General features: G+C 38.1%; 1 protein-coding gene across 1 annotated transcript in view; it reads right to left on the minus strand.

The window, feature by feature from the left end:
* Positions 1-6,006: 6,006 nt before the first annotated feature.
* The window catches only part of APIP (APAF1 interacting protein), a 24,072-nt gene continuing 14,964 nt past the window's right edge, over positions 6,007-15,114 (minus strand). Inside the window, exons 3-7 of the mRNA XM_008571822.1 lie at positions 13,651-13,699; positions 11,742-11,859; positions 11,272-11,407; positions 6,900-7,067; positions 6,007-6,329 (exon numbers count right to left, since the gene is read on the minus strand). Coding sequence (XP_008570044.1) covers positions 6,230-6,329; positions 6,900-7,067; positions 11,272-11,407; positions 11,742-11,859; positions 13,651-13,699 — 571 coding nt within the window. The 3' untranslated portion in view covers positions 6,007-6,229. The remainder of the gene's footprint in view (positions 6,330-6,899; positions 7,068-11,271; positions 11,408-11,741; positions 11,860-13,650; positions 13,700-15,114) is intronic.

Consider the following 15,114-nt stretch of genomic DNA (forward strand, 5'->3'; position numbering starts at 1 on the left):
GGGAGGAGGGAGGGAGGTGTCGGTGATGGGCCATAATGATCATATACAGTGTATATTGACAAAATAAAAATTTAACGAAAAAAATAAAAATAAAAAAGAAAAGTGATATCAGTATTAACAAGTGTACTTCAAAAAGTTCATGGGAATATTAACTTCTAATTCTATTTGCCCATGAACCTTTTGAAGTACACTCGTATTAATCCCTTATTTGGCCACCTTGATTAGTAGTGCTGATGAGACATAGCAAAGTCTCCTCCCTCAAAAAGGAAGTATTTGAATCAATTAAAATATATGATGAAACACTCAAGATTGTGACTTTGCCTTCCTGATTGGGACATTCTCTGGCGGACTATATGATTTTGAAGTACCTCTTACAGAAGAGTTGGGTGGGACTAAAGGGCTCTAAAATCATTTGAGAAACAAATGACAATCTCTTGACTAAAATACATTAATCCCTTATTCAGTCTGAGTAAATGGCATGTCCTGCATTTAATAAGAAAAGTGTTTGATCTACTTCTCTTACCAGTTTAATCCTTTATTCATAATTAACCTTTCCCTCTTATTTAAAGCACGAATAACTGAGAAAACAACAGTTACAAGGGCATGCAAGGAATGCCTGTTGCCCCCTTCCGTGTCACTGAGCACCTATGTGCCAGGCACTGAGAATCAGCCTTCCTCGTCTGCATTTGTATCCACCTTTGGACTTCAGTTCTGAGCAACTGCACAGGTGGGATCATATTCTCAAAAAAACAAAAAACAAAAACAAAACAAAACAAGCAGCAGCAGAAAAAGAAAATTAACTGAGGGATAGAGACTTCCGCCAGCTGCTGTTCTCTCATCTCTAAACCAGGTTTTGCAAATCTTTTCTGCACTCCCAGAAAGGAAGAAACATATAGCTGGAGATGTGCTGCTGTGGCACAGTGTAAATGATTTACTCAAATGACAATTACCTTGAGGATAGCTAGGCAAGGGGTTTTTAGGAAAGGTTTTTTGAGGACATACCTAGTATATGACAGGTACTGTAGTAAGAAGTTTATATACCTCCTCCTATTTAAATTCTACATATTTTTCCTAGCTGAGCTTCAATTTCCTCATCTAAAAAAAAAAAAAATGGAAATAATACCTACCTCAAAAGACTATTATGAAGATTAAATGGGACTTATAAAAAGGAGGTAATTAATATTTATTGAACACCTACCATGGATCAGTCACTGTGGTTTGTTCTTTCACTTACTTTATCTCAACCATTAGTTCCATTTCTTTCTTTCTTTTTTTTTTTTTTTTTTCATTTCAAGGAATAAACAGTCTTTATTGGGCTCACCCCAGGAGTCCATGGGTCTTGAGGACCTCTGTGGATCTGCCAAATTTCTTCTCAACGTTCTTTTCATCCTGTCTCCATAGCCTCATGAGCTGTTTTTAATTCTGGTGAAGTAATGCCTTCTTTTCTAAGAGCAGGACCTATGCCACTTGAGATAGCCCCTCCATTGTGTGAAAGTTAGGTGGGAAAGTGGGGGTGGGATGGGAGGAGCTCCACTAACTGCAAAATTAGCTCATGTACTGTTGGCTTGCTTGCCTTGGCTAATACCTCTTGGCGTGGTGATCAGGCAACCGAGTTGCCACGCTTGCAGCTTTAAAAACCAAGAACAAAAACGGTTTGGGGCCACACCTTGAATTGGCTGGTGCGGTCTCGGCCGCTGGAAATAAAAATCTTTTTCTCTTTTTCTATATCAGTCTCCAAGGGCGATTTTCTCCCGATGCCTATAACACTGGTAATAGAGCTTGTCCTTTTCTCTTCTCTTCTGGGTGGCTGTCACCGCCCCATTTTGAAAATGGGGATAATGGGGTAAAGCAAAAGTGACCAAAACAATTTTTCCCCAGTGCAGGAACCTCTATGAAGAATTCACAAAACAAATGTTTACTGAATGTTTGCAGTGTGGCAGGTATTTTTCTTGGTTGTCGTGAACAAGACAGAGTATGTCTCAAAAAAGTTTTTGGCATAAGCACCTAGAAAATGGGGGTGTGAAGAAGTAATGGTTTATAGGGAAGAAGGGTGAATAGCACCATTTTGGCCACAGTAGGTTCAAGATATCTTTCCAAGAGGTGATGTTGAATAGGAGCTGGAGATATGTCTGGAATGTAAAGGAGAGGTCTAGGCTAGAGATGAAACACTGAATCATCAACATTTAGGTAATATTTAAAGCTATGGCACTGAGATTTCCTAAGAAAAAAGTAAAGGCAAACTGAGGCCCTCCAAAATTTAGAAGCCTGATAGAGGAGAAATATTCAAGAAAAGACCCACAGAAGTCAGCCATGAGGTAAGTAGAAAACTGCATGAGTCTGGTGTCATGGAAGCCTGGAGAAAAACATTTCCAAGAGGGAATAATCACTAGTAATGCTAAGTCAAGTGAAATACAGAGAACTGATCCCTAGTTATGGCAAAAGGGTGGTCTTTCATTCAGTAAACATTTATTGAGTACCAACTGTGTACCAAATACTGCTCAAGGGCCTATGGATACACCAGTGAACAAAACATAAAAATTCCTACCCTCAGGGGATTCACATTCTAGTGGAAGGAAAAAGACAAATAATAGTATGTTAGCAGGGAAGAATGTTCTATGTGGGGGAGGGGTTGTGATTTTAAATAGGGTTGTCAGGGAAAACCATTCTGTGGTGACATTTGAGGACCTGAATGAGTACAAGGAGCAAGCCATGCAGGTGTCTGGAGGAAGAGCATTTAAAGAGAGAAGAAAATGTTCAAAAGTGCCTGGAGTGTTGAAAGACTCATGAGGATATTAGAGTGGCTGGAGCAGAGTAAGACAGGAGGGTAACTGAATGAAGCAATAGGGGAATTGAGGTTCTGAGACATGCAGCCAGGGTTTTGAGCAGAGCAGTGACACTGGCTGACCTCCATGTTTACAGAATCATGCAGATAGCTGTGCTGATGATAGTAGACTGTTGGGGTCAGGGTAGGGGTTGGGGTGAGAGGTAAGGGTCAAAGCAGGGGAATTGGTTAGGAGGCAACTGCAATAATTTAGGTAAAAAATGGTGAGCCTTGGGCCAGGTGGTAACAGTGAACACAGTGAGATGGTTAGAGACTCTAGACATTTTGAATGTAAAGCTGATCAGATTTGCTAATTTAGTTGGATGTAGTGTGTAAAGGAAACCATCAAGTAAGACACCAAGATCATCGGCCTGAGTGACCGGAAGGATGGAGTTACCATTAACTGTGTTGGGGAAAGACTTCAGGAAATTGGGAATTCTGGTTTGGACATGTTAAGATGTCTATTAGACATTTCCTCAGAGCTATCAAAAAGCCAGATATATGAGTTTGAAGATTAGGAAAACTATGTGAGCTACAGATGTAAATTCCTGAGTTGCCAAAGTACAGCTGTTGTTTAAATCCATGAAACTAGACAAGATTAACGAGTGAGGATAGAGAATAAATTGTCCAAGAGCTGACATGTGGAACACCTGACTTTGCAGAGCTGGAGAAGCAGCAGCAAGCCTGGGAAGGAGTGGACAGTGTGTAGAAAACCAGTGTTGTGACCTTGAAGATCTGATAAACTATGTCAAATGCTGATAGGTTAAGATGAAGACAGGGGCTCATCACTGGATTTAACAGTGTGATCATCTTTAGAGGCCGTGGTGATAATCTTAGTAGAGTGTGGACAAAAGCCTAATTGAAGTAAGGAGTGTGGGAGAAGAGGAATTGGAGAGAGAGAACAGATCAACTCTTTGAGAAGCTTTGAAGACAAACACAGAGAAATGTGGCAGTATCAGAAAGTAGGCTTGAGACTTTTTTTTAAAGATATGAGCACATTTCTATATGCTGAAGGGAAAAATCTAGTAGAGAGAACGAACTGGTGATGTGGGAAGAGGAGAAATTGCTGGAATGATGTCTCTGAATATGAGAGTGGAGATCTACTGCAGAAGTGGTCTGGTCTTAGTGGTCAGCACAGATCATCTATACCACATGTACATGCAGGAAGGTGGGAAGTTCTCTTGATGGCTCCTATTTCTTCAGTGAAACAGTAATTAAGGTCATCAGCCAAGAGTGGGTATGCAGGGAAGTTTGAAGTTTGAGAAGAGAGAAACAGTTGTACAGAAGAGTGGGAGAATGAATGGACAAGGGTAATAAAATTCCCTGGCAGCTTTAAAGTGACGTTAATATGGTTGTGTTTTTTCTGCCACACTAAGGCACATACGTACAGGTGTGGAGTCAGAAGAGAGCTGGAATTAAATATGATCGAAGGTTTGCTGAGTATAATGGAACAAGGGAAGGGGAAAGACATTAGTGTGCAAGGAATTCACTCACCCCACCCCTAGGTCCAGTGGCAAGAAAGTGAAGACCACCACCACTTGCCTTTGGGAAAGAGACAGCTTTCATTTAGATCAAGAAGGTAAAAGCCCCATTCAGAGGCTGAGAACCCAGGGAATTTACTCACTCTTGGTAAGGGCTGTTTCAGTGGAGTGGTTTGGCATGACTGAAGTGGGTCAAGGAGCAAGTGGCAGATTGGTAAATTGGCACAAAAGTGGACAACTTTCAAAATTTTTTGATTTAAAGGTGCTACTTTGCTGAAGGTTGAAGGCAAAGTTTGTGTTTTAAGATGGAAGATACTACAGCAAGTTTCCGTGGAAGACCCAGTTAAGAGGGTAAAAATTAACAATACAAGAGAGAAATGAGATAAATGGGGGAATCCTTGCAGAAGCAAAGCCCTTGAAAAGGTCAAAGGATAATGGATCCAAAGCGTAAGTGGAAGAACTAATCTTAGAACTATCCTGTAAAAGGAAAGGCTATAAGTAAGAAGGTTGGCGGAATTGAGTTCTCTTTGGAATGAATCTATTTTATCTCTTTAGGTATGAAGTGAGGTTATCATCTGAGAGTTGGTGGTGGTGGTGTATTAATGTTGGAGATTCGATGAAAGAGAAGGGTGAGGAGAAATAGTCATAAGGTTGGGAAGATGAATTTACTAGGGCACTGAAGCAGGATCGTTTGGTAGTATTGAGTACCCATCTGAGATTTATGGTCATAAATTTGAAGTGCGATCAGTCAACATGGTTGTGTAATTTTTCCCCATCAGGCCTTGCTGCTTGGGTGCAGATGCCAAGTAAGTGGCTTAACAAGGACTGAGATCTTTGCCAGATGAACCTGACTGAGGGAGCAAGATACAAGGGGATTAAGATGTTTGCAATGTACAAATACTGGACCATGCAATCTATGCTTCATAAGGAAGGAAGGAAGGACAAGAAGTAGTAACAGATAGTGAAAAATCCTAAGAGCAAGGGACTAAGTCTGGAAGAGGTTAGAGATTGCCAGAGCAAGACATCTGGGGTAAATGAGATCAAAAGATGGATGATAATAATATGAAGGCTCAGTATATGAGATTAACATTTTGAAGATGGTGCATTATTGATTTTCTCCCCAAATTTAAGAAAAGCTTTAACCAAATAAAACCTTTATGATCAAGTTGATGTACATTTTGGCTATATTTGCAAAGCACTTTATGATTACATTATGGGTTTGGGGTTTGTTTGGCTAGGAGAATTTCCATTAATATCACCTGGTTTGAATTTCACAATTGATGTCAATATAAAACAAGTGCCCCAATGTTATAGTATAGGGAAACTCTAAAGCTTATAGGGAAAATTTATAAAACTTTTTTTTTTTTTTTTAGTGGCTGACCTGTACGGGGATCCGAACATGTGACTTTGGTATTGTTATAAGGCTGTGCTCTAACCAATTGCTCTGATTAATCAGCCAGCCCTATAAAACTGTTGACATCAACAATGAGGGATACATTGGCTTTACTGTTTCACATGAGTTTTATGATACCAATATCAGAACAAGAAAATGCTCATTCCATAATCAAGTGGAAATTTTCCAATGAATGTTATTATCACCAACAGCTTTAAAGATTAAGAGGAATTCTCTGGGAGTGTATATAAAAAAGGAATTGACTTAATGTCAGATATTTTGCTATTAATGATTTAAAAATAAACATAAGACATTGTGTATAAAATTTTATTTCACTGCCCTGTCACTTAAAATTATAAGAATATAAGCAAATATTATCCAATGTCAGAAGAGATTCAAGGTGACCATCTGCAATATTTAGTGACGAGTTAATAGTGTTGTGAAAATTTTCAATTCATTTAAAAAAATAAAGTTTCCCTTAAGTAATAATTAAGTTTAGCTTTATCTGTCTATATAATTAAACTTCCACTCGACTTATACAATTCCATTTTCTCCAACTGGGAGCTGTGCAGGGTCAAGCCCTACTTTCTTCATTGATACAGCAATATCAAACAAATAGTCATAACATTCACACCTGTAAGAGAAAAAGCAAAAAGAACCGAAGGTGTTTACTGAAAGAGCTCTCCAATCCTAAACAATCACATTTCTCCTCTCTATCCAGTTAACTCTTCTTTGTTCCTAGTATATTTTTTCCCTCAATTCTAGGCCCAAATTTTCTTATTTTGTCCCCCCAATTTTTAAAAAAATCATGGAAAGAAATCAATTTGAGTCATGCAAGGATATTATATATTTCTCAGGAAATAAAAGGGAGTTTAAAGTATACTACTTACATAAATTTACATTTCTTACTATGTGCCACTTTTTGAAATAAAACTTAGTAATTTGGGATCTGTGTCTCCTTCCTCTTTGTATCAATGTCCATAGAGCCTTGCCAAATAACAGCTCACCCAATAAAGTCTTCTTAATGAATGAACAATAATAAAAATCAAATAACTAGAAATAACAACTATTTAAATATAAACCAATCTGATCAACAAAACACACAAAAAAATCACACCTCATTTTAAATCATAAAACGTACTCTGTTCTCTTTCACATTTAGAGTGTGGTGACTTGTCCCAGGGGTTCTTTGATTTACACTTACATGGTTTTAGCCTTCTCCCATGTTTCTCCCCACACATATACTCCATGACGTCTGACTAGTACTGCACAGGAGTCTGGGTATTCATTCATTGCACGAGCCATTCGTTCTTTGAGGTCTTTCTCCTCAGGCGTATTTTCAATAATGGGTACTACTAACATATCATCATATCTGTAAGATGAACCAAGCCGTTTTTTTACTCCACTAAAACAAATAAAAATATTCATATATACAATTTGTAATTTTTGCAAGTAACCAGTGAGACATTCTTTTTATATCTGGAAAGCCACTCCAAATTATGAACAAGATGCTACCTTGGGAATTTGGCAGGCATTCTAATCCAGAAATTTGTACAATATACCAAATCTTGACAAAGAAGTCATCAAAATCATACAAGAATTTCCTTTAAGCAGAGACAATAATAATTTTTAACAGGAGATGGGAAATGATAGAGAAGTAGGAATTTTCCAACAATACAAAAATCATTGTATTTCATGTCTGCAGGACTCCAGAATGTCTTGGATGGGCAAAGCAATAAATACAAATGTGGTTTGTGGCACTAGGATAGCAAGACCCTTTTAGAGATAACTACTAAAGGTATGAAAACATTTTCAGAACACTGCCAAATCTATAGCTAGTATTAGAACTTCCTTCCACTTTGTTATCAGTAAATCCATGTTTTGAAATCAGAATGTTAATAATATTCAAGCAAATAACTTAGTCACTGGTAAAATTAAGTCTATTCTTGAGGTCATTAATAACCAACCAAAATTCGGACTGTTTTCCTTTTTACATGAATTTCTCTTGCACTGTGAATATAATATCTGCTTTTTTACTACCTCTGTAGTGTCTAAACTTAACCCCAAGAAAGTTCTAGCTAAAGTATTGTCAGAATCGCTACTGTAGAGCACATATAGACTAAGTAGCTATCATGTGATCAAGATTTGGCCAACCACTATCATTAACAGTGTGGAGTTGCCTATTATTTCACTTAAGTAAAACAGAGGGTAATTATAAAATATCCTTAAATATGGAAGGAATGAGTTGCTAGTCCCAAATCTTTCCAATACTGGCCTGGAAAACCACAAACATATTTTCATAAAGCATACACCAAACAGACAGAAATATTTCCAGGTACAAAATGATTTCACAAAAAAATAAGACCTGAGAGCTAATTCAAGCTAATCCCCTCATTTTACAGAAAGGATACTGATCCTGACAAGTTAAACAAGAAACAGAGCCAGAGTAGTCTCTATCAGACAGTGTTCTTTTCATTCTACCATAGGCACACTACTTCCAAAAGGGAGGACAATTATATCTATACATGTTAACCTCCCCTGGTAAGAACTAAGTCTTTTAAAGTTGGATCTTTTAAAAGAAAAACAGAATGGAGAATATTGAAACTCCATCCTTTCTTTCTTTATCCAGCTTTCATTGACTCTTCATTTTTGATTCTTGAGACTCTTAAGATTCTCCCCAAATTCAGATAAAATATCACTGCCTCCTGAGCTGTGATAATGACCCTGTTATTCATTTCCCAGCTAAGCTCAAATACAATTGCAAAGGGCACCTTAAAAAAGTTTTTATTCTTCAAATTCTGAAACATTCAAAATAATATATAAAATGTATATGTTATGTATAACAAATGGCATCTTTTCATTCATGTCATTCTTTTTTCCACAAAATTCCAAAGGCTCTCTACTATGCTCTGTTCCTTCCCCCACCATTTCCCACGTTCTTCCAACCTATTTTTATTTCTTCACCAAAGCAAACAAATGCATATAAAATTTACAGCATCCATAATACTTCTCTTTCAAGACTCAGATATGGAAAAGGCAGTATGAAGCTATTCTTTCTTTAGTATGTATACTTTTCATAATTTAAATATTTAACTTGTGTAAATAGTGTTTTACAGTGCTTAGGAATGCCTTAGACACACAATAAATATTAACTGAAATTAAATCACATTAATTTTTCAGCACACTAGTTTAAACATGTACATTCTATTACATGCAGTGACAATATATTGCTGTAAGAACACTTTAGTAAAACTGGCTCTGTTTTCTTCTTAAAAAGGCAAGGTAGAATTAGGCTCTTTAAGAAATTAAGAAAAGTGAAGGTTCAAGAATAAGAATGCTAATAAATTCAAATGCAATGCTTAGCCTGTACCAGAGCACTGAGAACATGTTTATTCAGGCCATTATATTCTAGATTTATGAATAATTGCTACATTTTTCTGGGCTGGTAGATTTATTTAAACTCATCTAGGGGGCTTCTGGTCAAGATGGCTGAATAGATGTTCCCCAGTGTCACTCTCTCTCACAAATCAACTGATTTACAACTATAAAAAGCAACAACAGCCAAGCTGGGGCTGCCAGAGCTCAGGGGAAGAGGAGGAGAGACCTATGGAGTGCATGAAGGTGGGAAAAGCCACAATGAGAGAAAGAAAAAACTGCTCTGACAGTTTCGAGCCCTGGCCACTTCCAGGCTAGAGCTGCTGGGCACACAGAGAAGGAGCCAACAAAAGCCACAGCTGTGCCCTTTGGTTGGAGTTGCTTGGAGGCGGCAGGGGAGAAGAGGGCCATGGTGACCTCAGGCCAGCAAGACCACTAATAGGGTTCCCGTGGACCCACACAGGAGTGAGGAGCCACAACTGAAAAAAAGGAGCCACTCAGAGGCCGGTGAGTCATCACAAGGGACCATCAGTGAGTCAGTGCACGGCCCATCCCGTGCGAAGTGTTTGCAGCACAGGCAGTGGGGGTGATGGGCCCACCAGGTGAATACTGGGGTACAGCAAGGACAGTTGATCCGCCCCCTAATCAATGAAGGACCACTCAGAGGAGACTGGTCAGGAATATAGAACTGCATGGGGTGCAGTTTGATGAAAAGACTCAGACCCAGACCAGAGTGTCTACACAACCCAGGTGCACTGGATCTTTTGAAAGCCAGAAGTACCTATAAAGTCAACCATTAAAACCTGCACTGCACAAAAAGCCTTCCCTAGGGAATCAGCAGCAAGGCAGCAATTTAGCTCAACCACAGAGCTCAAGTGCTGGTCCCAACAGGAAGTTCCCCCATTTTAGAAGTGAGCAAAGGACAACAAATTAGTTCCAGTGCAGAAATCAAATGGTGAGAGCAGCAAATAATCCAACACATAAGTGAAAGAAAAAACAAAGTACCCGCAACCAGAGACAAAATTTCATATTAACTAGTAAAGGTCTCATTTCACCAAAGAACACCTATTACACCTAGAAGGACTGGAAGTCCCCTAGGCTACCAAGTCAGAAAGGGGGGAGGGCTGGGGGCCTCAGCAATACCCCCCAACACCTGCAACCAATCCCAAGCGTGGGGGATGAGGGCCTTGGCCACGCCCCGTGACATGCACAGCCAGCCCAGAAGTGACCACCGAGCCACCAGAGGAAGTGCCCAGTGCTCTCCCAACCAGGGGTGGTAGGGGGCCTCAGCCATGCCCCCCTGACAACTGCAGTCAGCCCAGCGGCGACCATAGAGCCACCACAGGTAGTGCCCTGAGCGTCCTGAGCTGGGGTGGTGGTGGGGCCTGGGGCCTTGGCCACACCCTGCTGACACGTGCAACCAGCCCAGCAATGACAACTAAGTTGCAGCAAGAAGGGTCCCAGGTTCCCAAGCTGGGACGGTAGGGGGTGAGGGCTTTTGCCACATCCCCCTGACATCTGCACCCAGCCCTCGATCCCACCCCTCCTCCTTCCTCCTTCTTCCAATCCATTTTCTTCCCCTTCTCCCCCTCCCCAACTGCTCCGCAACAACATCCTAGAATGTAAAAAATAATATTAATAAAATTACATTTTCTTTAAAAAATAAAAGAGAACTTTGTATCATTAAAAAAAACGTATCTGAAAGATTACTGTTCTATTCTTACTATCCATGCCACCTTCTGTACTGAAAAATTCTAAAAATATAGAGATCTACTTAATTAAAATAATTAGAAAACTTATAAATCTGAAAATATTCCAGAAGTACAAAATTACACCAACATAAAGTATAAACTTTAGTCACAGCTCAAACCTCCTGAAGACAAAAGGAAGGTGAGATCTTGCTCTTTGGGTACCTCAATACAGGAACATAATCTTTTCATCTCTATAGAAATCTCAGCCACAGCTTATTTCATTTTACTCTAACAAACATTTCATTATTCATATTGCTAATGATTTACCATGCCTGGAGTAGGGTTGGAGAAGGAGGGAAGCCACTGAGAACAGAGGTGGAAGTTTAATATTAAGTGGGCATTATTTAACATAGATCCCATGATATCTCATTATATGCATAGAAAGATCAGTATCCAATTTGTCAGGGAGAAGGAAAAAGACTTTCAAATTATGTAAGAAAAAGAAAATACCTATAATACTCTCCTGAGGTACATTTCCTTATTCCTTTTATCATCTCTTGATGTGTAATTTTGAACTCCCGTCCTGGAAAGAGAAGGGTGGCCATGACAGCAGCTTTAGAGTGGGTATGAATCACTGCGCCAGCTCCTGAAGGTGGAAGAACAAAGTCACATGCTTAATGAAGACTAAATTATACCTTTTAAAGAAAAAAATATTTATGCCTATATTTTTACCTACAGTTATATGTGGTTACACACTTATTTTTCCTGGCATGGAATAATCAGTTGGCAAAGGGTAGGAGGGTGAATGGAATAATAATGGACCTTCCTCATAGGATGATGTGAGACCTGAATGCGTTAGTACATTTAAAATTCTTGCTCACAGTGCGTATTCAAGAAATATTAACTAAAATAATAACTGCCATTACTTAGAGGAGCCTACTCTGCAAACATTCTTTAAGTTGAATACATTTTCTACATACCTCTCATTGTGTAAGCATTCATGAAAAGAGGAGTACACTGGCTTTTTTTTAGCTTCTTAAATGATGGAGGTCCACTTATGTCCTGTTCATTTATATCACAAACAAACATGTCTTCAGGCTATTCATAGAGGGAGAAAAAGTAAACAAGAACGCTTATGCAATATCAATTAGAAATGCCCCTTTTCTGGTATATATGTAGTATACCCACAAACACATATTTAACTCATATTTTAAGTATAGTCGTGCACCGCATAATGACATTTTGGTCAGTGATGGACTGCATATATGATGGTGGTCCCATAACATTATAATGGAGCTGAAAAATTCCTTTTCTGTTTGTAGATATGTTTAGATACACAAATACTTACCACTGTATTACAATTGCCTAGAGTATTCAGTGCAGTAACGCTGTCCAGGTTTGTAGCCTAGCATCAATAGGCTTTATCATATATCCTAGGAATACAGAAGGCTATACCATCTAGGTTTGTGTAAGTACACTCTGTGATGTTCGCAAGACAAAAGTGCCTAAGGATGCATTTCTCAGAATGCATTCCTGATGTTAAGTGAAGCATGACTATGTTCATATAATTAAAATTTCTCTCAAAACATTTTAGCAATTTTGAGAAATAAAAGTATTTTCTACTAACAAAAATATTTTTGAGAATTTTAAAAATCACCTTCCTTTAGAATTTGGAGAAAAAATTGATATGGAAAATTAATATGTACGTATTGATGATAATGATACTGCTCTCATTTCATCAATTTAACTTTTCAGCTTTGCCCTGTAATTTCACAATTATATTTCAGAGATACTATATTAAGAAATCAGCATTCTCAGATAGGTGTTAATTTTTTTTCACATTTCATAAAAGGAAAAATTTAGAGTAAAATTTTCTTATCCCCTGAGAAACTTAACTGGTACAGCCAGCCCTCTGTATCTGCAGATTTCGCATCTGTAGACTTAACCAACCATGGATAGCAAATACTGGGGGAAAAAATACAACAACAACAACAAACCAAAAAAAAAAATGCAGTATAAAGTATAACAACGATTTACATAGCATTTACATTGTATTAGGTATTTTAAGTAATCTAGAGATAACTTAAAGTACATGGGAAGATGTGCATAGGTTATATGTAAATACTACGCCATTTTATATTAGATTTGAGCACCTGTGTATTTTGGTATCCACAAGGGGTCCTGGAACCAATCCATCATGGATACCAAGAGACAACTGTACTGAGAAAGATCAATCTCAGTAAGATATATTATTCTTAAAGTTTTAAGAAATTACATAGATCCACAGATTCTTCTTAGTAATGTATGTGTATTTCTGACATAACTTTCATTTGCCATGGTTGTACAAACTACAATATAAATGTTTTATTAATGAAGCAGCTTCTTTTTTTTTCTTACCTTTGGCAGAACTTAAGTATTATGTGTTTGTTTAAACCAGATTTCAGGTATTATTATAGAATTAATAGAACGGGACTTCTCAAAATTTTGAAATAAAGTTTCATAAATGTAAATTGGAATAGTGCTATTATGAAATATGAATCAATTTGGTCCGTCTGAGACCATCAATCTGATCATCCCACTAGTCTGATAAAGATATTGTTATAAGGCTACAAAGTTATAATCACTTTTTAATTAAAATTTAAGGTTGCACTATTCACTTTTCCAGTCTACAGGTTGAATAAGATTTTAAAACATACACTGGTTGCATGGAGGATACTTTACCAAATTAAAAAACTTTAATAGTTACTCAACAAATGTTTGTTTATTAGTTGTTGAAGTTATCACAATATAACCACCCTTCAAAACTAACATTTTCTTTTAAAATTAATTCCATTTCACAAAACAATAGTTAAGTAGAGAAGAAAAGACATTTGGATCCCTTTACCATACCTGAATTCGTTCCTTTTGCACTCCTGAAGGAGCAATGTAGATTTCATTGCTGGTAACACAAAATGTAGAAATTGGTATTTATATAACTAATTTTCTGCTTTTTCACAAAGAAAACTGTATCCTTGCAGTCCAATCACCAATGTTCTTTATAAATCAAGTCATACAAATAGCTGCTTGATTTAATTAAGGTTTTATGCTGCTTAGAAAGAATACCAAACTACTTTAATGGATTTGTAAATGCTTGTGGCACAGTAAAATGTTGGTAGCTGCTTTTGTTCATGTTTTCATATATATTTCTTTCTTTTTATGGTGCAAAAATCATTGGTAATCAGGCTTTTACCTAGTTAGGAGAAGTAAAAATCTGAAAACATAAGTCTCTAGCATTTTTAAACATAAATAGCAGAGTTTATCCTATTATATGTGAATTACAGTTATTCTAAAATACAGTCAGGAGAAAATACAGTCAATAGGAGCAGATTTCTGTCATGCAAAGAATTGGGTTTAATTTTACTGCTTGAAATATTGCTCTTATTATAAACCATGAAGTTTAGAGACCTCTGCTGGACAGTTTATTAAATTACAGCATTAACACTGGGCTACTTTTTGGATAAAACAATACGCTAACTATTTGAAAAGCACATGTATCTTGGAAATATTTGATAATACAACTAAAACAATTGCAAAAAGTTAAAAAGAAGAAGAATGGCTACATGTGGACATCTCTGTTACAGGATGTTCTGCTAAGGAAGATGCTATATCCTACCATTTTCCACAAGGTGCTCTCAAATTTGATCTGGAAATTAATTTCAAAATCTTCTCTAAATCCTCTCCATTCTCATCAAAGGTTCTTTAGCTCACTTATTAGTTTCAGCTGCTGCCAAAGAGTATTAATGAGCTTCCACTTACATGAAAACCAAGGAAATGCCAGCACCTGCACGCTCTAGCTTCTGCCACTGAGGCACAGACATAGGGACAATGAACAAATAGCAAATGTTTCCTGGTCAAAATGAGAATCATGGCCTATCTCAATCCGTCAAAGTTGGGTTACTGGGCCGGCCCCATGGCTCACTCAGGAGAGTGCGGCGTTGGTAGCGCCTAGGCTGCGGGTTCGGATCCTGTATAGGAATGGCCAGTGCGCTCACTGGCTGAGTGTGGTGCAGACAACACTGAGCCGAAGGTTGCGATCCCCTTGCCGGTCAAAAAAAAAAAAAAAAAAGTTGGGTTACTAATAAAGCTACAGACTTGGATCTGACAAAAATGTTAGGTGACCCCCGCCGAGGGTTCGGATCCCACATACAGACCGGTTCCCGCTCACTGGCTGAGCAAGGCGCGGGGGCAACACCGAGGGTTGTGATCCCGTTGCCGGTCCCGGTCCGGTACGGGGGTGACACTGAGGGTTGCGATCCGTTGCCGGACACGGAAAAAGACAAAAAAAAAAAAAAAAAAAAAAAAAAAAAAAAAAAA

The sequence above is a fragment of the Galeopterus variegatus genome, unplaced genomic scaffold, assembly GCF_000696425.1.
Source record: "Galeopterus variegatus unplaced genomic scaffold, G_variegatus-3.0.2 Scaffold725, whole genome shotgun sequence".
NCBI classification, from domain to species: Eukaryota; Metazoa; Chordata; class Mammalia; order Dermoptera; family Cynocephalidae; genus Galeopterus; species Galeopterus variegatus.